The 23,669-nt window shown below is 46.5% G+C and overlaps 1 protein-coding gene across 1 annotated transcript in view; it reads left to right on the top strand.

Annotated features, from left to right (window-relative positions):
• Nucleotides 1-5,114: 5,114 nt before the first annotated feature.
• The window catches only part of LOC123363992 (ATP-dependent translocase ABCB1-like), a 75,380-nt gene continuing 56,825 nt past the window's right edge, over nt 5,115-23,669 (top strand). The window contains exons 1-9 of the mRNA XM_045005673.1: nt 5,115-5,232; nt 8,293-8,399; nt 17,620-17,707; nt 17,798-17,846; nt 18,704-18,857; nt 19,825-19,891; nt 20,088-20,279; nt 21,351-21,522; nt 22,256-22,380. Coding sequence (XP_044861608.1) covers nt 8,351-8,399; nt 17,620-17,707; nt 17,798-17,846; nt 18,704-18,857; nt 19,825-19,891; nt 20,088-20,279; nt 21,351-21,522; nt 22,256-22,380 — 896 coding nt within the window. The 5' untranslated portion in view covers nt 5,115-5,232; nt 8,293-8,350. The remainder of the gene's footprint in view (nt 5,233-8,292; nt 8,400-17,619; nt 17,708-17,797; nt 17,847-18,703; nt 18,858-19,824; nt 19,892-20,087; nt 20,280-21,350; nt 21,523-22,255; nt 22,381-23,669) is intronic.

Genomic DNA, 23,669 nt, shown 5'->3' with positions numbered 1-23,669 from the left:
GACAAGCAACTTAATTTTAAGAGCGAGCTGGACAAATTTCTGAGTGGGATTGTATGATGTGGTTGGTTAGGGGAGCTGGCTTCACAGCCCTGAGCGTCCCTTCTGGTTCATGTTTTATGTTCCTGAAATATCATGCTTAAGGGATTCAGCTGGTCACCTGCAGGGATTTTTCCCCCCATTGTATTCTGGTGTTTATCTCCTTCCTCTAAAGCATCAGTGATGGCCATGGCTGGAGATGGGACACTGGATGAGGTGGGCCACTGCTCTCAGGTGTTACTGAGAATTTTCTTATGTGCTTAGCCAGCTGGCTCTTGCTCACATGCTCAGGGTCTAACTGACCACCATATGTGGAGTTGGGAAGGCATCTTCCCCAGGTCAGACTGACAGTGAGCAGGGAGTGGGAGGGGGTTGCTTCCTCTGCAGCGTGTGGTGCAGTTCTTGTGTTAGAATCATCAGGGTATATCTTATTAACTCAATTCCTTGCCATGCCTGGTGCACCTCCACGCCTCCTGTGGCAGTTTAATCTCCTGAGGGATTTAATACTTTGGTCTAATTTCAGTTGTTGGGTTTAATGCCTGGGTGTTGGTGGCCTGTGATCAGAGGTGAAAGTAAGCTGGTACGGGCAGTACGGAGGACCGGTAAGAAAAGGAGACTGACTGAGGGAGGGAGAGAGAAGCCTGCTCCCTGCATAAGAATAGTTTAAACTCAGCTTTTCCCTGATGGTTCAGCCCCCAGGGCTAGGTTTCTGGCATCCTTGTTAATTTCACTCACAGTAGCTGAAGGTCGGGGGTCGGGAAGGGTGTGTTTGACCATGGCAGGGGCAGTTCTTTTCTGCCCCAGGGATGAGGGGATCTCTCCAATACTAATATACACAACAAATACAAGCATTTGGCTGCACAGCTTAAATACGGAGCTAATAAAAGCAGGTGGAAGGGGAAAACTCACTGTCACATTGGTTTCTCGGCTCCTCCCTCCCCCTCCTCCAGCCAGGCTGCAGACAAGGCTCTGCATTCCTCCTCCCCCACCACCCCCAGCAGGGGTTCTCCTCTAGGCTCTAGATTGCAGTAGGGACACTGGCTGAGATGCCTGCTGCTGTTGCCTGCAAAAGAACAGTTTAAGCTCAGCTGTTCCCTGTGCAGTTCAGTGCCCAGAGTTAGGAGCCGTTTCTAGCATCCTTGTTAATTTCACTCCCAGTTGTTGGGTATGTGTGACCATGGCAGGGGCAGTTCTTTTCTGCCCCTGGGGATGAGGGGATCTCCTAAACACAATCAAAATCAGGAACTATTTCCAAGTTCAAATCTATCCCATTCCCTTCCTAGCAGAGGATCATGGTTGTGATGTCCAAACTATTTGCAGATCCTCTTTGAAATTTTACCGTTTAAAAAAAAACACAAAAAACATGGAGAACATGGTGGAAAGATGTGTCATGATGATTAGGGTTTATTTTGGGCAAAGCAATTTTGCTAAAGCAACTAAAGATTCACAGGGAAAGCAAATAGCCCCCATAGACAAAACCACAAAGGGATTGGAGGAGAAAACTGAATATTCAGGGAAATTATTGTGCCTCCTTTGAAAGAAATAGTAGTTTTCATTCCAATCCACCCTCTTTATATATTGATTTAAACACCAGAAATGTCCTGAGGACATAGGGTGCAATCTCAGATCTCTTTTTGTTTTGTCCTGCCTGCAGAGTGCAGAGGCTGAAATTGACAAAACTTTCTCTAAATATCTTGTATATTTCATGAAGGCTATTCCAGTTGTCCTTCATTCACCCCTGACTTCCCCTCCCCCCCCCTCCCCGCTCCCTCCCTGGCTGGCTGGCTGTGGTTTTTGCCTTGGTTACTTACTCCTTGGCAGACCCAGCCCAGCAGCACCTGCTGGCTCTCTGCAGGCAGCAGCCCACAGGGGCCGGTTGCTGGGGTCGCTGCTGGTCGGTGGCAGGCTGCAGCTGCATTGTTTGTGACACATTCATACACATACACATACATACAGTCAGAGGTGAAAGTAAGCAGGTCCGGTCCGGTCCGGTCCGGCATACCAGCAAGAGTCAGTACGCCGTGCTGGACCGCATCGACTTCCACGGCAGGGAATAAAAGGGCTCTGGGCTGCCCGTGGCTGCGGACAGCCCTGAGCCCTTTAAATCCCGGCCGCGGCTGAGATTTAAAGGGCTCAGAGCTCCCTGCCGCTGCGGGCAGCCCAGAGCCCTTTAAATCCCAGCCATGGCTCCGGCGGCTGGGCTGGAGTGGGGATTTAAAGGGCTCAAACCTTCCCGCGGCTGCGGGCAGCCCAGAGCCCTTTGAATCCTGACAATGACTCTGGCGGCCGGGCTGGGACCAGGATTTAAAGGGCTCCAGGCTTCCCGCAGCGGCAGGAGTTCTGGGCCCTTTAAATCCCTGCCCCAGCCCCGCAAAGCTCAGAGTTCCCCCTGGCAGCCAGAGCCCTGGGCCCTTTAATTTGCCCTGAGCCCCGGGGGGCTCCCAGCCACCTCTGCAGCTGGGAGCCCCTGGTTGATTTAAAGGCTCTGGGTCTCCCAGCCATAGCTGGTTCCCCAGGGCCTTTAAATCTTGAGAGGCCACGCCTCTTCTGGATGAGGCCACGCCCCCCTCATGACTCCAGCAGTACCGGTACTTTCACCCCTGCCTGTGATATACAGCAGGTCAGACTAGGTGATCCGGTTGTCGCTTCTGGCCTCAAAGTCTGACATTTGGACCTGAAGATTGTCTATTTCTAACCAAAGATGATTTTTAAAATTAATTGAGTGGTTTTATAAAATAGAACACCTAAAAAGGGAAATGGCATTCTTCCTTCCAAAGCGCACACTTTCCTTAAATCATAAACAAAACAGTCTACAGTATTCTACAGTAATGACCCAAAATACTGTAGAGACATTATTGTAAACTATAGTGTTGTGGATCATGACAGTTAAATACTGAAGCTTTATTTATAAGCTTATGTCCATTCTAGTTACCATTGCATTTATTTCAGTCCACTACTATCAGTTCTGTTCAACTTTTAAATAATTATGGTCATCTTTTACTAATAAAAGAGGTTTAAAAAAATAATGCAATTTGCTTTGACTTCCCCTGGTCTTCTACCAAGTGATAAGTGGGGCCCTTATATCTCACTGGGTTACTGCAGGAATTATTTGCCAACTCTTCCCTGTCTCCTCCTCTCACTTTCTCTTTGCTTCCCTGGTTTTCACTTTTTAAAGTTGCTTATTAACATTACAGCTGGTCAAAATTTTTCCAATAGAACAGTTTCCCATCATAAAATGCCATTTCATCAAAATCTAAACTTTCTGTGGGACTGTGTCAACCTTGACAACATTTTATTTTGGGGGGAAAAGCATTTTGATAATGCTGAAGAACGTGTATTTACAATGCTTAGCACAATGTAGCTCCAGTCTTGGCCAGCTTTCTACACACAAAAAGAGCAGAACCTCTGTTTGACAAACTAATTGGGGACTGAGTAGTTCATAACATTGAAAAGTTCATAAAATTGAATATCTCGAAATGGCAGTAGGTACAGTGCGAGTTGCAGCATGGTGCACTGCATCACTTTCTCCTTGTCCTTCAAACCACAGCAAAACATTTTCCAACACATTGAAGGCGTCAGAATGTGAAGGGATGTCAACTTGTTCTTCATCAGATCACATTCATGCTCTGATTTTCTACTTCCTCCCCCCAATCGGGGGTGGGGGGGGAAATGATTCCTGTCACTGGTTGTTCTTCAGACTGGTGGTCATAAAATCAAGGTTCTACTGTAATAGTAAAATGGCCTGATTTTCTGATGTGCCAAGCACCCAAGCAACTCCTCGAGATTTCAGATAAGAGTTGTGGGTGCTTAGCATCTTCAAACTTCTGGTCAAGCCTTTCCTATTAAATTCTGCTTATATTCTTAGATGGCATTCATTGCTATGGTATCTGAGATCAACCATGACCACAACTAAACCTATGGCCAGGTCTACTCTTGAAAAGTCTTTGCCAGTAAAGCTATACCAGTATACTACACTGGCAAAATGCTCCTAGCGTGGATGCAGGAGTTGTTCCTGTTCCCACTGAAATGGCAAAAATCCCATTGACTCCATTGGGATTAACACAGTTTGGGGTCTGGGACAATCATGTATTTGTGCTTCTCACCTTTCTCCCCTGCTAATCTACAGACACAGACTTCTGAGCTATGGAAGCCAAGGAGTTTATAAATTCTTAGGAAGAGTCAGTCCCTGTCCCAATGTGTTCTGTACAATGCCTAGCATAATGGGGACTGAAGTTGAGTCCTGTAATAAACTTTACAACAAAAAATAATGTAATGGTAATGAGAGCGTGGGGCCCTAGAAATACACAGACTTGCGGTGTAGGGGTTTGAGCAATATCGAAGTCCAGCTGTAAAGTAAAAAGTAGTGGGGTGGTGGTGGTGGTGAAGAAAGTGATGGGAAACGTTGCCTTTTCTTTCAAAAGGAATTATATCATTTTACCCTGAACTTTGTGTGTGGGGGGAAGGGGGAATGAAAAGAGGAATCAACACACAGGGCTCAGGCCTGAACTCCTTAATCAGGCAAAACTACCACTGCTTTCCCTGACTTTCCAAAACCCTTGGGCACTAAGATTCCAGCATGATGAGGATGATATCAGCACCCAGATGGAGGGGAAGATAATTATGGGATTTTGTTTTTGCACAGTGGAAAGGGGTGGGGAGCCACAGGGTCCTGTAAAGTCTGCATAAGTTTTCCCAGAGTAACTGAGAGACGTCCCTACAAGTGTGGTGACGAATCTGAGCTTCGGGGTGTTTTTCGGAATCAACCCTCTGAACTTCTTAGGAGACATTTAAAATCGTTTAAGCAGGAAAGAACCACAATGGGAGGCTTTAGTCCTTTTACCCATTTCTGGTCCCCACAGCAGCACGTCTTCACCAGAAATGGTTTTCTTGCTTTGGGCGGGGGTACCTGTGGGGAAGGAGTCACTGCCAGGAGATGTGGAAAGGGGGCCCCAGAGCGTTACCTTGAAACCTGATCCCCCGGGATGGGGCGGAAGGGAAACAAGGTAGCTGAAAAGTGGGCGGCCGGCAGCAGCCTGCTGTTTATAAGGGGCAGGGGGAAGCGGGCACGGAGGTTTAGGCAGAGCAGCGTCTGGGACACACCACAGCGGGGAGGCTGCCTGGGGCAGGGAGCGGAGGCAGGTGCGGGCGCTCCGCAGTCACAGCCGGGCTGGGAGCAGCGCAGGGAGCAGCGGGCAGGTGAGGCTCAGAACCGCTGGGACGGGGCCAGTCTCCTGCTGAGGAATCTCTCCCAGCCCCGAGCCCGGCTTCCCCTACCTGCCCCCACCGCCACCCCCCGGCCCGGGCAGGAGGCCGCCGGGGCTCGGCCCAGGGCTGAGCGATGGGGACGCTCCAGCCCCGCTGGCGCCAGCGGCGTGTCCGAGCGACCCCCTGGCCCAGCCCCTCCCCGCTCCCCGCTCCCCTCCCGCGGGGGCTCAGCGGCGCACGCGGGCAGCGGGGCCCCTTCCCCGGCAGGAGCGGGGCCGCGTCTCTGGGGGCTGCTCGCTCCGTGGCCAATGGCAGCTCGGCGTGACCCGCGCCAGGGGAGCCCTGCCTGCCGCCGGGACTGACAGCAAAGGGCTCGCGGGCACTGCGGGGGGCGGAGGGGACAGTCAGCGGGTCCGAGCCCGGCGGCACCAGGCGGGTGATTTAAAGGGCCCGGAGTGCGCAGCAGGGGCAGGAGCCTTGGCCCTTTAAATAGGCTATGAATAGCTCGGCTTTCCCGCCATGTGGGGGAGACCAGTTGGGAAGCAGAGGGAGGAGCAGGTCTGCCTGCAGTCTGCCAGCACAGCACTTCCAGGCCCAACAACTGGCCTAACTTATAACCCCACCCGGGGCGGCTCCAGGCCCCAGCACGCCAAGCACGTGCTTGGGGGGCATGCCGCGGGGGACGGACCCTCCACAGGCACGCCTGCAGGAGGTCCACCGTAGCCGTGGGACCTGCGACCGGCAGAGCGCCCCCCGCGAAGTGCCGCCGTGCTTGGGGCGGCGAAATGGCTAGATCCGCCCCTGACCCCAGCCTGCAGAAAAGCCCCAGGAGGGACAATCCTCATGTCACCACCTGCCAGCAATCGGAGGAGACAGCCTGTCTCTCCTGTCATTTGCTGCTTCCAGCCTGCCTGTCTTGCAGCCAGCCCATGCCAGATCTGGGATTTTAGAACCCAGGGGTTCCAAGCTTTAAAGACTGTCAGCACTGTTTCAGAAGGGAGTGGGCAGTTAGTCCATTTCCAGTGATCACTAGGCAGGACCTGCTTGCCTGAATCAGTCTCCTGACCGCTCAGCCAGAAATGGAACCTGAGGGGGTATCCGGTATTAGGACATGGCTACACTTGCAGATGTAGAGCGCTTTGAGTTATACCAGCATTCAGAGAGCGCAGTAGGGAAAGCGCTGCAGTCTGTCCACGCTGACAGCTTCAAGCGCACTGGCATGGCCACATTTGCGGCACTTGCAGCAGCATTGGGAGCGGTGCATTATGGGCAGCTATCCCAGCATGCAAGTGACTGCAATGTGCTTTTCAAATGGTGGGATGGAGTGTGACAGGGAGTGTGTTGTATGTATGTGGGGGGAGAGAGAGTGGGTCTTTGGAGCATGCTGTCTTGTAAGTTCAGACAGCAGCAGACCCCATCCTCAGCATTCCACAGTAATGGTTGCTTTGTCTCAGAGCAGATAAGCATGCCAGCTGTCAAAAACGGAGCTTTGAAAGGGCATATCCGCATTCCTGCTGTGATTCCAAAATAATGACAAGAATGGCCACTTGACTAAAGGGGATTATGGGACATTTCTGAAGTCTGATCAGAGTGCAGTAATGCAACACCCCATTCACACTAGTGCTGTAGTGCTCCAGCGAGGGCGCATCAAACGTTATTCCACTCACCGAGGTGAAGTCCCAGGAGCGCTCTAGTTGCGGAGTCAGAGCGCTCTATGTGCCTTGCCAATGTGGACAAGTAGTGAGCTACGGCGCCTCTAGCTGCTTTAATATGCTCTAACTCGCAAGTGTAGCCAAGGCCTTAGAGTTATATGGGCAGTTAGGTTGTAATTTTGCACCATGAAGGCACATAGCATCTGCAGAAGGATTTTTATGTATCTGGATGATCAAGATCTACGCTGCCAATTCCCAGTATAATAATGTGTGTTTCTAAAATCAACCCCTTACAGGCCTGCAACATGTATCCATGCACCACCTGAGACATGGGGGACAGACAGAACTGTGGGTAGGGGTGAGAAGAGACTTTTGTTTAGGACCACTGAGAGAGTGTGTGGTCACGTGACCTAGCATGCCTCTTGGCAGAGACTTTAGTAATTACAAAGCATTATTGATCTCTAATCATTTTAATCATTTAATATTTTCACTGATTGTCTATTTCTCTTTGGTCAAGTCCTTACATAAAGTTTATAGTTACTGTTTTTAATGTGTTTGCTTGTGTGAGTTTGAATTATTTGTGAGTTCAAGTGCTGTAGCCACAACCTTAGTGTGGTTATCCCTTGTCTCGATGGAAGCACCACCAAGTAGCTTGATCCTTTAGCATACCAGGAGGGGGAGGCAGGCACCTACCAGCAGCACCACGAAATGAGCCCAGGGTGACCGAAACTTTGGAACTGTCCAAAAACTGTGAGGTACCCCTCTCCTGTTTGCACTGCATTCACGTACTAAGCCAGCACTGAAAGGGCGAGTTACATCTTTATTTTGTTAAATAAACTTTTGCTTGTTTTCACTATAAATGTGTCTTAAGTGTTGTGTGTTAAGCAAAGAGGTGATCTGAGCTGGAACTGGTAAGCTGGGGTGTGCTGTTCCTTTCCAAACAGCAAATCTGTAAATACTGTGAGTTTGCAGTGGAGCAGGGAGATGCTCGGAGAGCTCAGGGGTTGGAATGTGCCTATCGCTAACCTGTAAAGAGACAGCAGGGCCTGCCTAGGCCTAGAGGGGAGTGCTTGTGTTGCCTGTGTCGATTGGAGTTGGGGAGCTGACCCCATCAGGCACAGACAAGACTTTCTCGTGCTAAGGGCAGGTGGCCACAGCCCTGGGTACCCCCAGGAAGCAGGCCACATTGTTGTCCTAATTTTTAAAAATGAACATAGTTCTTTAGAAAAATAATTTACCCTGATGTAAAGGTAGTATGTAATGATAAATATTTTTTCTTCCCTAGGAAAAGTTGTTGAAAGGAAACAAACAATTAATAAAGAAACATAAACATATCTTAATGTGAATTCTTTGAATGGCTATTGTCTCTGAAAGGTTGTGCTGTTTCTTGTGTATGCAGATTTTACCCAAAGTGATTTACTTCTGCAAGTCTAATAACCATACAACAGAATAACACAATGAAGGATGATTTAATAAATTACACTGAAGAGGAACCACCTAATCCTAGTGAGTTTTTCGGTTAGTTGTTTCTTCTTTTGAATGTTAGGCTAGTTGTTGGAAGGATGTACTCCATTGCCACGAAACTAATCCACATTTTGAATCTTGCCTGGTAGCCATGAGGGATTTCTATGGAAAAACAGATCAGCCCTCCCATCATCCTCCACAAATTATGCTGCTCTGGCTATTAAGTTTTCTTCTCTGGTGTCGTTACCCAGCGAGTATGACCCTTCTTTGGGATCTATGTGGAGGAAGCATTCAGAAAATATTCGTAGCTAGCACTGAATACACATATTCTCTTTTAACTTAATCACAGCACTGGCTGGGCATAGCTCTGTGTGGCCTTTCTACCAACTTAAGTGACTCTGGTGTGCCTAGTGAGTCACTGTAGTTTGAAAATAACTAAGGCTCCCATCCTGCGAGCATTTATGCACATGAGTAGTCACACTGGGTTTCAGTGTGGCCGCTCACATGCCTAAAGTTATTTACATGCATCAGCAATGGGGCCTAAGTGTGCAAATGCTCCACTATCTGAGTCAAGAGCCAGTTAACAATTCAAATGCAGTTCTAGGGTTTGGCTACACTTGCAGGTGTGCAGCGCTGGGAGTTAAAGCTGTCTTCGTACAGCTGTGTAGGGAAAGCGCTGCAGTGTGGCCACACTGACAGCTACCAGCACTGCAGTGTGGCCACATTTGCAGCATTTGCAGCGGTGTTGGGAGTGGTGCATTATGGGCAGCTATCCCACAGAGCACCTCTCCCCATTCTGGCACCGTGGGTTGTGGGAAGGGGGCGAAGGGTGCGGGTCATTCTGCTTCCTGTCCCAACGCCCCGTGATGCATCGCCTCACATCCCAGCAATCCCTGTTTTTCCGTCCACGTTTGGTGCCATCTTGCCTCTTTCAACGGTTTCTGTGCAGCGCGATTTCTGTGGGAAATGGAGCCCAAACTGCTGAGGAGTATGCTGACGAGTCTCGCCAGCATATCACGTTTGGCAGTTGAGCTATTCCTTAAGTTCCAAAGTGACAGTGAGGAGTCCGACGATGATTGCGAGTTGCGTAATGCATACGACACAAAATTGCTTGTGTCATTCACAGACATGCTCAGCACCGTGGAACGCCGCTTTTGGGCTCGAGAAACAAGCACTGAGTGGTGGGATCACATCGTCATGGAGGTCTGGGATGACAAGCAGTGGCTGCAGAACTTTCGGATGAGAAAAGCCACTTTCATGGGACTGTGTGCTGAGCTCGCCCCCACCCTGCGGTGTAAGGACACAAGATTGAGAGCTGCCCTGCCAGTGGAGAAGCAGGTGGCTATTGCAATCTGGAAGCTGGCAACTCCAGACAGCTACCAATCGGTCGGGAACCAGTTTGGAGTGGGAAAGTCGACCATTGGAATTGTGTTGATGCAAGTTTGCAGGGCCATTAATCGCTTCCTGCTAAGAAGAACCGTGACTCTGGGGAACGTGCAGGACATTGTGGATGGCTTTGCCCAGATGGGTTTCCCTAACTGTGGAGGGGTGATAGATGGGACGCATATTCCTATTCTGGCACCACCCCACCTAGCATCCGAGTACGTTAATCAGAAGGGGTATTTCTCCACGGTTCTCCAGGCGCTTGTGGATCACCGTGGGCGTTTCGTTGACATTAACACAGGCTAGCCCGGAAAGGTGCCTGATACACGCATCTTTCGGAACACTGGCCTGGTTCAGGAAGATGCAGGCTGGGACTTTTTTCCCAGACCGGAAGATCACAGTAGGGGATGTCGAAATGCCCATTGTGATCCTTGGAGACCCCGCTTACCCGTTAATGCCGTGGCTCATGAAACCATACCATGGAGCCTTGACAGCAGCAAGGAACGGTTCAACCACAGGCTGAGCCGGTGCCGAATGACTGTGGAGTGTGCTTTTGGCCGTTTAAAGGGGCGCTGGCGATCTCTGTATGGGAAGCTGGACTTGGGGGAAAGCAGCATCCCCATGGTTATATCCGCGTGCTGTACCCTCCATAATATTTGTGAAGGGAAGGGTGAAGATTCAGTCAGGCATGGACCTCCGAGGTTCAATGCCTGGATGCTGAATTTGCACAGCCAGAGAGCAGGGCTACTAGAGAGGCCCAGCACAGGGCTGCAAGGATTAGGGATGCCTTGAGGGAGGAATTAGAGACTGAAAACCAACAGTAATGTTTGGTGCCTTGCACGGGAGTGAAGTGCAGTGGTTACAATGTTAGTAGGAATCTGTGTTTGCTAAGCTGATTTGCAGTGCCTGTTTCTTTCCTGGGCTAAGGTATCTTTGACTTTCTGCAATAATAAAGACTCTTTTCAAAGCCAAGAATTCATTTATTGAAAAGTAAATAACTTTATTGACAGACACACAAGTTTTTGGGAACCTAAAAGGGCAGAGGGGTGAGGTGGGGAACTGTACAGTCACACGCTTGAATATGTCCTGTCTGGAGTTCTGTGCAATGACTGCTACACTTCAGGATGGCTATACTGCATGGTGAGGAGGGTTGAGTGCAGAGGGTAAGGGTCGTAGTTCTCAGGACTGCTTGGTGAACATACAGGTGTTGGAGGCAGCTGGTGGTGGTGGTAAGAACCTGGATGCTGGGGAAGAGGGTTTTGAGCTGACATGGGAACACAAGGGAAAGAGCTTTGGGACAAGGGTGGCGGGGGGGGGTGCGCAGTAATGCTCCGACTGCATGGCTACGAGCGCCTGGATAGAGTCTGCTTGGGGCTCCAGGATGCTTATCAGCTGCTTTTTGCTTTTCCTCCAGCCTGCTGCATTTCTCTGGCAGATCCTGCTTTCCCTTTCCCTCCAGTCCTGCACTTTTTGATTCTCTGTGACAGAGTGCTGCATAACTGCTTGCAGCATGTCTTCTTTGCTTTTTCGCGGCTTCTTCCGGAGGTTTTGTAGTCTGTCAACCGTTGATAACATGGGCAGCTGCGATCTCAAGGTTGCATCTGTATAGGCAAAAATGCAACCCTTAACAGAGGCAGCATTGTTTATATCAGACAGTTATTCCCCCGCAGTTAAGGAGGGTAACGGTCTTCACAATAGCATAATTTTCCCATCCCAAAGAGAGCGCACATAACCCAAGGGAGCCCCGAAATGGTGAGTAAGGGGGACTGATTGTTTCAGGGCTGTACTGTCCTCGGGGTTTCTGTGCATTGGGAAAAGCAAACAGCTGCAGGGGGCACCTACACTGAACACTATCCCAACATTTTCCACAGGAGTTTATCCTGGAAGATATCTCGCTGCTGTAGGTTACCTGGGAAGCACGGGAGGGTCTTCTACTGCAATGCGGATTCTGTGTGCTGAGCTTGTGTTTGTCAGTCTGTTTGTTTGGTTGGTTGTTTGAGGGACCGTGTGCTCTGGCTGGCAGTTGGAGGCAGGTTTGAAAGCTCGAAGCCTCTGGTAATTGGCTGAGCCTTAATCAGTGGGCGGGGCATTCACTCAGGCCAGGGCTTTATAAAGCCGCGCACAAGCGACCAGGGAGCTTTGCGACCAGGGGCTGCTAACAGGGAGTTTCGCAAGGGAGTTTAGAAGGGGAGTGTGAAGGGAGCGGGAGTCCCTCGCCGGCCGTAACCCCTTCCCTGTGGCCCCCCCCTAAAATCCTAAAACCTATAAACCAAACCACATTCTAAAACTACTTTCCGTAAACCACCCTTTCACTAACTAGGAGACAATGCAGGCAGAAGCCCAGCAGCAGAGTGGGGGCTATCCAGTTTATTGCACTGACTGTCGCATGTATGATTACCTGCCCTGTGGCGGGTGGCGTATGTGTGCAGTCGGTGCAAGGAGCTCCTGGCCCTCAGAGACCATGTACGGACTTTGGAGGCCAGGGTGGCGGAACTGGAGGAGCTGAGAGAGGCAGAGAGGTATGTTGATGAGGCTTTCCGGGACACTGTAGAATTGTCCCACCTCCGCTTAGACAGCTCCTGTGCTGTTGAGGAGGAAGAAGGGCCCAGGGAAGTAGAGCAGTCAATGGGAGCAGAGGGAAACCTTCCCGTAGTTGGGACCCTCCTTCCAGATGGTGCTGGGGTTGCCTCTCGCACTGAGGTTGCCTCTCCGGGGGAGGGAGCTCCAGTTTCTAGGAAAAGGCAGGTGTTAGTAATGGGAGATTCGATTATTAGAAATATAGATAGCTGTGTCTGTGATGACCGGGAGAACCGTATGGTGACTTGCCTGCCTGGTGCAAAGGTTGCGGATCTCTCGAGGCATCTAGATAGACTTATGTGTAGTGCTGGGGAGGAGCCGGTGGTCGTGGTACATGCAGGTACCAATGACATAGGGAAGGGTAGGAGAGATGTCCTGGAAGCCAAATTTAGGCTGCTAGGGAAGAGACTGAAATCCAGGACCTCTATGGTGGCATTTTCAGAAATGCTCCCAGTTCCACGCGCAGGGCCAGGTAGGCAGGCAGAGCATCAGAGTCTCAATGCGTGGATGAGACGATGGTGTAGAGAGGAGGGGTTCACGTTCATTAGGAACTGGGGAAACTTCTGGGATGGGAGGAGCCTATACAGGAGAGATGGGCTCCACCTAAACCAAAGTGGAACCAGACTGCTGGCACTAAATATTAAAAAGGTTGTAGAGCAGTTTTTAAACTAGGAGATGGGGGAAAGCCGACTGCTGCAGAGGAGCATGTGGATCGGACACAGACTTCTCTTAGGGGAGAGTCTGATGATAGAGAATCTCCAGGTTATAGTCAGGAGCAGAGGAATGAGAAGTATAATGTAAGGGCCGGATCAGATGATAAACAGTCACATAAAAAAGAATCTGGCACATCAGAAAAAGGCAGGCTAATAAACAGGGACAAGTTTTTAAAGTGCTTGTACACAAATGCCAGAAGTCTAAATAATAAGATGGGTGAACTAGAGTGCCTTGTGATAAAGGAGGATATAGATATAATAGGCATCACAGAAACCTGGTGGACTGAGAGCAATCAATGGGACACAATCATTCCGGGGTACAAAATATATCGGAAGGACAGAACAGGCCGTGCAGGGGGAGGAGTGGCACTATATGTTAAAGAAAGTGTAGATTCAAATGAAGTAAAAATCTTAAGCGAATCCACAGGTTCCATAGAGTCTCTATGGATAGAAATTTCATGCTCTAGTAAAAATATAACAGTAGGGATCTATTATCGACCACCTGACCAGGACAGTAATAGTGATGATGAAATGCTAAGGGAAATTAGAAAGGCTATCAAAATTAAGAACCCAATAATAGTGGGGGATTTCAATTATCCCCATATTGACTGGGAACATTTCACTTCAGGACGAAATGCAGAGATAAAATTTCTCGATACTTTAAATGACTGCTTCATGGAGCAGCTGGTACGGGAACCCACAAGGGGAGAGGCGACTCTAGATTTAATCCTGAGTGGAGCGCAGGAGCTGGTCCAAGAGGTAACTATAGCAGGACCGCTTGGAAATAGTGACCATAATACAATAGCATTCAACATCCCTGTGGTGGGAAGAACATCTCAACTGCCCAACACTGTGGCCTTTAATTTCAAAAGGGGGAACTATACAAAAATGAGGGGGTTAGTTAGACAAAAGTTAAAAGGTACAGTGACTAAAGTGAAATCCCTGCAAGTTGCGTGGGCCCTTTCTAAAGACACCATAATAGAGGCCCAACTTCAATGTATACCCCAAATTAAGTGGGTTTCTGGTATAGGGTGGTGTTTATGTGACCATCACGTATTACGTAAATTAAGCTGTCATGGGATAAAAGGAAAGGTCCTTTCATGGATTGAGAACTGGTTAAAGGACAGGGAACAAAGGGTAGGAATTAATGGTAAATTCTCAGAATGGAGAGGGGTAACTAGTGGTGTTCCCCAAGGGTCAGTCCTAGGACCAATGCTATTCAATTTATTCATAAATGATCTGGAGAAAGGGGTAAACAGTGAGGTGGCAAAGTTTGCGGATGATACTAAACTACTCAAGATAGTTAAGACCAAAGCAGATTGTGAAGAAATTCAAAAAGATCTCACAAAACTAAGTGATTGGGCAACAAAATGGCAAATGAAATTTAATGTGCATAAATGTAAAGTAATGCACATTGGAAAAAATAACCCCAACTATACATACAACATGATGGGGGCTAATTTAGCTACAACGAGTCAGGAAAAAGATCTTGGAGTTATCGTGGATAGTTCTCTGAAGATGTCCACGCAGTGTGCAGAGGCGGTCAAAAAAGCAAACAGGATGTTAGGAATCATTAAAAAGGGGATAGAGAATAAGACTGAGAATATATTATTGCCCTTATATAAATCCATGGTACACCCACATCTCGAATATTGTGTACAGATGTGGTCTCCTCACCTTAAAAAAGATATTCTAGCACTAGAAAAGGTTCAGAAAAAAGCAACTAAAATGGTTAGGGGTTTAGAGAGGGTCCCATACGAGGAAAGATTAAAGAGGCTAGGACTCTTCAGTTTGGAAAAGAGAAGACTAAGGGGGGACATGATAGAGGTATATAAAATCATGAGTGATGTTGAGAAAGTGGATAAGGAAAAGTTATTTACTTATTCCCATAATACAAGAACTAGGGGTCACCAAATGAAATTAATAGGCAGCAGGTTTAAAACAAATAAAAGGAAGTTCTTCTTCACACAGCGCACAGTCAACTTGTGGAACTCCTTACCTGAGGAGGTTGTGAAGGCTAGGACTATAACAATGTTTAAAAGGGGACTGGATAAATTCATGGTGGCTAAGTCCATAAATGGCTATTAGCCAGGATGGGTAAGAATGGTGTCCCTAGCCTCTGTTCGTCAGCGGATGGAGATGGATGCCAGGAGAGAGATCACTTGATCATTGCCTGTTAGGTTCACTCCCTCAGGGGCACCTGGCATTGGCCACTGTCGGTAGACAGATACTGGGCTAGATGGACCTTTGGTCTGACCCAGTACGGCCTTTCTTATGTTCTTATGCCCTGGCCCCTGTGCAGCTTGCCTGTGTCTTGCAATGGTCCCCCCACCCCTCGCGGCTCAGTGGCGCGGACGCGTTAGCCTTACTGGGACAAGGACCACAGTGGCTCTCCCAAGAAACCTGCGCAAGCACATTGCCCACGCTCTGGCTGAAACTTTTGAAGAGATTACCGAGGCCGATTACCGCAACGTGATAGACCACATCAATGTGCTATTCCGCATCTAGGCATGCATGCATGCATCCCTAACCCTCCCTCCTCTCCCAAAAAATTTAAATCCTGAAAATAAAAGCCGCTTACCGGGAACCCGCTCCTCTGTTTGTCCTCCACCAAGTACCGGCTGCTGCGACTGGCTACCTTCCTCCTGGCTTGAGAAGAGCTCCTGGCTGCATGCCTTCAGGGACTCTGGGGTGTCTCCTCCCACCCCAGTGCCCTCACTTTCGCTTTCCTCCTCCTTTTCCTCCTCCCACTCTGAAGTGTCCATCGTGGTCCTCGGAGTGGAGGTGGGGTCACCCCCAAGTATCGCATCCAGCTCTTTGTAAAAACGGCAGGTCGTGGGGGCAGCGCCGGAGCGGCGGTTTCCCTCGCGGGCTTTGCAGTAGGCACTCCGCAGCTCCTTCACTTTAACCCTGCACTGCAGCGTGTCCCGGTCATGGCCCCTTTCCTGCATGGCCCTTGATATCTGCCCATAGGTATCGTAATTCCTACGGCTGGAGCGCAGCTGGGACTGCACAGCTTCCTCCCCCGAAACACTGATGAGGTCCAGCAACTCGCTATTGCTCCATGCTGGGGCTCGTTTGCCACGTGGAGCCATGGTCACCTGGAAAGATTCACTGATTGCACTCTACACCTGGGTGAGCAAACAGGAAGGGGATTTTTAAAATTCCCGGGGCATTTAAAGTGCAGGTCTGACGCTTGGTCACCTGAGGCCAGGGCAGTAGAGTTCGAACTGATGAGCAGAGTGGCTGAACAGGCATTCTGGGATACCTCCGAATACCTCTGGAGGCCAATAACAGCACTTTTGGTGGCCACACTGGCGGAGCAGCGCTGCATCAGCAGTGCTATAGTCGTTATTCCTCAGGTCGAGGTAGAGTACAACCAGCGCTGTAGCCAGGGATATACAGCGCTTGCAAGTGTGGACGGTGAGTGAGTTGCAGCGCTGTAAAGCCACCACCAGCGCTGCAACTCTCCAGTGTAGCCAAGCCCCTATTCTCAAAACAAACATAATAGTGTCTTGTAAGTCTCTACAAAGTTGTTCTAAAAACTAGTGATGGAAAACACAGTAATTACAGGTTTCAGAGTAGCAGCCGTGTTAGTCTGTATCCGCAAAAAGAACAGGAGTACTTGTGGCACCTTAAAGACTAACAAATTTATTTTAGCATGAGCTTTCGTGAGCTGCATCCGAAGAAGTGAGCTGCAGCTCACGAAAGCTCATGCTAAAATAAATTTGTTAGTCTTTAAGGTGCCACAAGTACTCCTGTTCTTTTTACAGTAATTACAGTTCAGGTTGAGAGAGGATAGACAGCTGGTGTGTTGTGACCATCTTTTATCACCTTACTATTCCATTCTGTCTGTTTCTTTCATTCACTTGTTATTTCTCATCTTATTCCTTGATTATAAACTCTTTTGGGCTGAGATCCTCTTTTTTTGCTTCTGTTTGTACACCCATAGCACAGTAGGGTTGAGGCCCGTAGGTACTACTGAAATACTAACAAATAATAAGATGCTTGTTCCACTCTAAGGCTCCAATCTTGCAAAGACAAAGGCCTGGCATACACCTAAAAGTTAGGACCATGTAACTACATTTCTCAGAGGTGTAAAAAATTCATGCCCTTGCGAGACAAAGGTAAGCTGACCTAAGCCCCACTGTAGGCACCTGAAGAACTCTTCCATCAACCTAGCAGGTGGATTCACTAATCCCTTCCATCATTGTAGTAAGTGTGTATGCTACAGAGAGCATAGCTGCAGTTGTGCCACTGTAGCACTTCTAGTGTAGACATACACTTAGGCATTCCCTTAGTTTTTGCAATACTGAGGCCCAGGTTAGTCTTTAATGACTTTCCTTAAAATTAGTTTTTTTGGGCTGAAAATGATGTTTGTTCTCAGCTTGGACGTGATGTTTTGGGAGGAAAAAATTGAAAGTTATGAGCTGTTTCAAGAGCATGAGAAAAATGTAGTTTTCCTGCTTTAAAAAAATCAATTGTTTTGGTGCTCCGATAATTCAGAAAGGGATTTACTGTGCTTCAGAAGAAGCTGACTTAAAAGACCTTACTATTTGTGAAAGCAAAACCTACTTTCTCCTCCACAGAATCTGCAAGTAATGGCTATGGCAGTACTGCTTTCCAACATGATGAAAAACCTGAGCAAAATGACGAGTTAAAGAAGAACAAGAAAAAGTAGGGGTTCCTTGATCTTAATACGCTGTTAAATTTCTTGTCCTGCCTTTCAAGAAAGGGTCTGGATTAATTTTGCATTAATCTCTTTAGAAAGAAAAATGAGGAGTCAAAGGAAAAGATGGTTGGCATTTTGAAATTGGTTAGTGCATAGTTTATTGGTTTGATTTATATTTCTCATTGTTCCTTTTCTTTGCCTGTTGTACATTATGGTGACAGACTAATATGCAACCACAATACTGCATTTCAGAAGAGAAGAAAGAGGTCTGTGCAAAACTTAGTATTGCCGCACAGCCATTTTTGTGTGTTGATCTCAGGCTTCCCTCATTAAAAATACGGCCTGTTGTGCAAAGTTCCCCCCACAGCTAACTGCCAGTGCTTGACGATGTTTCAGCACTAGCACCATGACGGAGTGAAATTCACCCATGTTAAGGACTGAAGTGAAGCATGTGCGGTAAGTAGGGCCTTGCCCTGGGTCTCTCAACTGGAGATAATTTTATCATTCGTGCATAATGTCTCATGAATTATCCAGGGAAACAAGGGCTGTGTTTTTCTTAAATGTGATAACTGCTACATACCCATTTCTATTGGTAGGCAGCAGCCAAATGTTTGTCAACTACCTGTTCTTGTTTACATTTTCAATGCACTGAGTAAATATGGGATGTAGTAGAATGCACCCAGGGAGGCAGTGAGTTACACAGGTGATGTTAGATACATTCTTTTTTCTGCGGATTAGGGGATTCATCCTGTCAACATGTCCTAAGTCCCTCAATAAAAACTGGCCTAAAACTGTGTGTAAGCTTTTTCATAGTGCATCCCAAGTGTTGTGTTTGCCTTCACAGTATCTAATTCATTGCTTCATAAAGTGTTTTGGGATACCCAATTGCAAATGATGCTATGTAAAAACAAATCCTATTCTGTGTGTCTTAGTAGGATATTGTCACAATTACGTGAATTTGTCAACCTGCAATTAATTCCTTTTTCTTTATATTAATGTAGTTTGCGTATGCCGATTGGCTGGATATCATTTTGATGATAATAGGCTTGATTGCAGCTATTGCAAATGGAACAGGGCTGCCACTTATTATCATTGTTGCTGGAAAGATGACAAACAGCTTTGTGATGATTGGCCAAGCAGTAAATGTATCTTCAGGTAAATAAAGTTTTGTTCAACTTCTGAAAATATTTGTTAGGGTCTCTTATTTACTGGATTGGCAGAGGTTCAGGATGGAGTGCTGCTGTGGTGTTAAAAGCTACGAAAAGCATAGTGAATTCTGAGCAGTCCTTCCCTTTTACCCTGCTGTATAGTACAGTAGCAAACTAGACACTTGATAAATTACAGAGCAGTACATTTGGTAACTGTAAAACGATTTACTACTTTCTATAGCTTGTAGTTAATCCATGGAATTCACTGTTCCAGGAGGTCACCAAATCAAGATCTGTGATTGGACTTTTAAAACAACAAAATAGGACCATTAATTCTATTTTTCCTCTATATGAGCTAAGCTTATGAGAAGGGCAATCATAACTTACCCTAAAATATATGTGCTGACACCTGGAAGGGGTCTGCTATTTCTCCCAGGTCTGAACAGTTTTGCACATTTGGTTAGGTGCATTATTAGTGAAATTTACCCTTTTTGCAGACAGCCAGCAAAAGGCTGAGCTACCACTTGGACCCACTTGGGCCCAGTTATGAGGCTTGGGTGGAACCTAAGTGGTGCATAAAAGTCGGCCTTATGGTGTCTGCATGGATGAATTTTGCCTTGTGTGAGGTAGAAGGGGGAGTTATCAACTTCTGAAACATCAGATATTGGCCACTGTTGGAATCTGAAGGCCAGATGAGATGAAGCTATGATCTGGCTGGTGCCCTTTGACATAGTGAACTAAATCCATGACATCACTCTACAGTAACCCAGTAAGCTGACTCAGAAGTTTGCCCCATTTGATCCTCCACTGGAAGGATGATGGCCACCATGAAAGTTGTAAATCTACAGAGCTGTTGCACGGAGTGTAGCGTCATACAAAACACTCATAAGATTATGGCCTAAAACTGCCATGATTTGTTGTATGCCTGTTCTAATAAAACTGAATATTTTTGTTTATTACAATTAATCTTTCAGTTGTGATGAATAGTAGCTCTACTTGCCCAGCAATTCCAGGTTTGGATATAGACGCTGAAATGACCAGGTAAGAACCTCTGCAATTATTTTCATAAAAATAGCACAGTGTAGTTTCTATATTTTTTTTGTCCATTAGACTTTAAGCCAAAATTTGGCCCTCAATTATATCCCATTGGCTTCAGCAGGGTTGAACGTGATCTAACATGTCTAACTTATCTTGCAAGATGCAATTGACCTTATGGACTTTTACTATTTTACTACAGGTTTGCCTACTACTATGTGGGTATTGGCTTTGCTGTAGTGATACTGAGCACCATCCAAGTCGGGACATTTTTTACCTCAGCTGCAAGACAGACAACAAGAATTCGACAAAAGTTTTTTTTCGCCATACTTCACCAGGAGATGGCTTGGTTTGATACTAGCCAGATTGGAACGTTGAACACCCGACTGACGGAGTGAGACGGCTCTATTTATCTATGCACCAGAAACCTGAGTCTGATGTTTACCTTTAAGTGAATTAGCTACAGGGAATTTCCAGGAAACCTTTTTAACTAAGACCCAAAATATTACTGCTATCTGAGGGAGGGATATGTTATCATTTTTCACTTCATTTCCAGGGTTTCTGTAACATTTCCCTTGCGAGGGCGTATGCTGCGAAATGCAATATCTTACTCCTCTGACATTGGCTTTGTAGTGTCTATGAGCTATTTTTCAAACTACTGTAGATAAACAGGTCTGCTGTCTCCAGCTAGTTTACAAACACTGAAAACCCTGACATTGTATGAAATGAAACTGCACTCACAGTTATGTGCACTGTGTTATCATTTTGAACGTGATCCAAAACCAATTAAAATCCTTAGGAATCTTTGGATCAGGTCCCTTGTGCAGGGATTCAGAGGAAGGTATGATCAGAGTTTCTCCAGATTTAATATTAGCAGGAGCGATATGCCCAGTTTTTGGAAGATGTGAATCCTGAAGGGAATGAGAGAGGCTTGAATTTCACCAATCCTAGCTCCCACATATGTAAATAGCAAGGGAAAATTAGCATACACACAATGGTTTTCCAAATAATAATTTACTAACACTGTGATTGTCACTGTATAGGATGTAAAAAGGAGATATTTCTTGCCTCAAAGATCTTAAAATCTAATAACAAAATTGAAGAAGATCGGCTGCATAGGGGAACTTAGAGGAAAATGTAATGTAAAGGTTTTGGGGATGAATTTTTGGTTTTGTATGGATTATTCCTTTTGGCTATTGCATGAATGAATTGGGTCATGTGTGAATGAGCAGGGGTAGCAATGGCAGAAGTCTATCTAGAGGTTACATCACAGAAAATGAATTGTGATCTGCTAGTTCCTAGCCCCACAAAGAGCCATTGCTGCTGTTCAGTATCCACGGCCAAAATTCCTACTACCCAATGATTTGAACAGTTAAACTTCTGAGAAGCTTCTCTCCAGCAAAACAGAAAAATGTGTGAGGAGGAGGCATTCATAGAAGTTAACAAATCTCTTTTTAATTAACAGTGACATTAACACCATCCACGAAGGCATCGGAGACCAGATCTGTATATTTGTACAATTCTTTTCCACATTTCTGACAGGGATTGTTATAGGATTCGTCTACGAGTGGAAACTGACTTTGGTGATTTTGTCAGTTAGCCCTCTCCTTGTTGCAGCAGCAGCAGTTCAATCAGTCGTAAGTGTCTGAGGATAAACAAATAAGAATTCTATCTCTAAAAACAGATTGAGAGGGAGTGAACCCCAAAGCAACATGACCCCAAAGTTTGGAGAGCATGGAGAGCAGCCCTTCTCCTGCTCCACTGGCTCATGCCCCAAAATTTGCAGAGCTCTGTCTACACTGAGCATCAGCGGGCAGGCATTGGCATGCCATGGAGGCCTGGACTGCGTCCAGTCACCACCACTCACCACATGGGAAAAGGATGATCAGCATTCATCAGCTGCGACCACATTAGTAGATATTGCTTGTAATGCACAGAAAAATTTACAAAGTGTTTCCATTTATAGGTTGTATTTTGTTTTCTCTTCCCCTTTCCCCCACCCAAGCACTGAAAATGGTGGAGGAAGTAACAGGATTCTGACCTATAATTAAGATAACTAAGTTATTTACATGGCCTCCATTACTGTAGTTTCTGAGTGCCTCACAAGCTTCATTGTGTTTAGCATCACAACACCATGCAAGATAGGGGATTCCCATGTTACTCACGGAGAAGTGAAAAATGGAGAAAAATTACTTACCCAAAGTTGCCCAGGAAAACTGTGTTGGAGTGGGGACTTGAACCCAGGTCACCTAAATTCTAAGCTCTTTCCCTAACTGCTTGATTACCCTTTGTATCAGTACATAATTTACACCACTTAAATATATTTCCATAAAATAATTTCCCCTTCCCCCCACTCTCTGAATTTCCCAGTTCCTGGCATCATTCACTACAAAAGAGCTGACTGCTTATGCTAGAGCAGGAGCTGTGGCGGAAGAAATTTTGACTGCTATCAGAATGGTTGTTGCTTTCAATGGGCAGGGGAAGGCATTAGCAAAGTGAGTTTGGTTTTTTTGTTGTTGTTTGTTTGGTTTTTCAAAAACTAATTATTTATTGTACATAATATTTGGGAAAGTGATGTGCTTATTTAAAAAAAATCAAAGATGATCTGTCAGTTTATCCCCCAGACAACTGAGAAGTTCAGATGAAGATAAATATGAGCATATGGAAGGAGATGTTTTCTGTCACTCATGAATATTTGCAATCACTCAATTGACCTACATTATGGAGGGACATTGTAAGGCCCAATTTCCCTCTGACACTAACCTGAAGTTGAATTTGGAAGCTGAAGCTATAGAAAATGCAATCTTATCTAAGACTCCAGTTCAACAAAGCACTTCTGCAAATACTTTAAGCACATGCACACTCCCATTGAAATAATTGATTAAAATGTTTACAGTTAAGCTCATGCTTTACTGGATCATGACATTAGGTAAGATTCCCTATCACTTTCCTATGTCATCGACTTCAAGGGGGCTACCCACATGCTTAAAGTTAAATGCGTGCTTAGTGCTTTGCAAATAATCCTCCTCTTGCTCTAATCTGAACAGCACCAATGATAGTGTAGTGTATGTGACAATGCAGTGTATGTGACAGAAATTAATTGCACATCATTTTAGGATCCTTTCACTACTGCGTAAACTGTGCCATTCATTTTGGGCCTTCCCACTTTTGGTCAGGGCATTTTTGTACATGATGTATGTGTCTAGAGGTTCCTACAAAGCTGCTCAGCATGTCATTGAACAATAAAATGATATGCATGTCCTCCTGAAACATTCTGAGAACATTGCTGGGCTGAACAGTGCTTACTGTAATGCCCTTCAGAAGCTAAAGGGGATTGGATAGCTAATGAGTTTACAGAAGCTGTTATTGATTGATGGAAAACCATAAGCTTGTAAAGGAATCATAAGCAAAAAGAGAATGATTTGTTTCATTAACTAACTTAATCTTTGTCCTTGTCTCACAGGGGTTTACTAGCATAATATGGTGCTTAATTTGTATTTGCTTGCTTGCTATTGGCATATATCTTGGTAATTTGGCTTATGAGAATAGTTCCTGGCTTCCAACAGTGTTCAGCAAGAGAGAACTACTGCCAGGTTGTGGAGTCAAAGGGGATTCTGGCTTCTGTTTACTTGTTTGGTTTTATCTAAAGCACTTTTTCTTCAAAAATTGTGAGCAGTAACTCTTCCCTTTGTGAGCTGATATTCATAGAATCCTAGAAATGTAGGGCTGGAAGGGACCTTCAGAGATCATCAATTCCAGCCCCCTGCACTGAGGCAGGGTGAAG

Source organism: Mauremys mutica, chromosome 2, assembly GCF_020497125.1.
Source record: "Mauremys mutica isolate MM-2020 ecotype Southern chromosome 2, ASM2049712v1, whole genome shotgun sequence".
Taxonomy (NCBI): Eukaryota; Metazoa; Chordata; order Testudines; family Geoemydidae; genus Mauremys; species Mauremys mutica.
The sequence above is the reverse complement of the archived record's forward strand: the minus strand, read 5'-3'. Positions and strand labels throughout refer to the sequence as shown.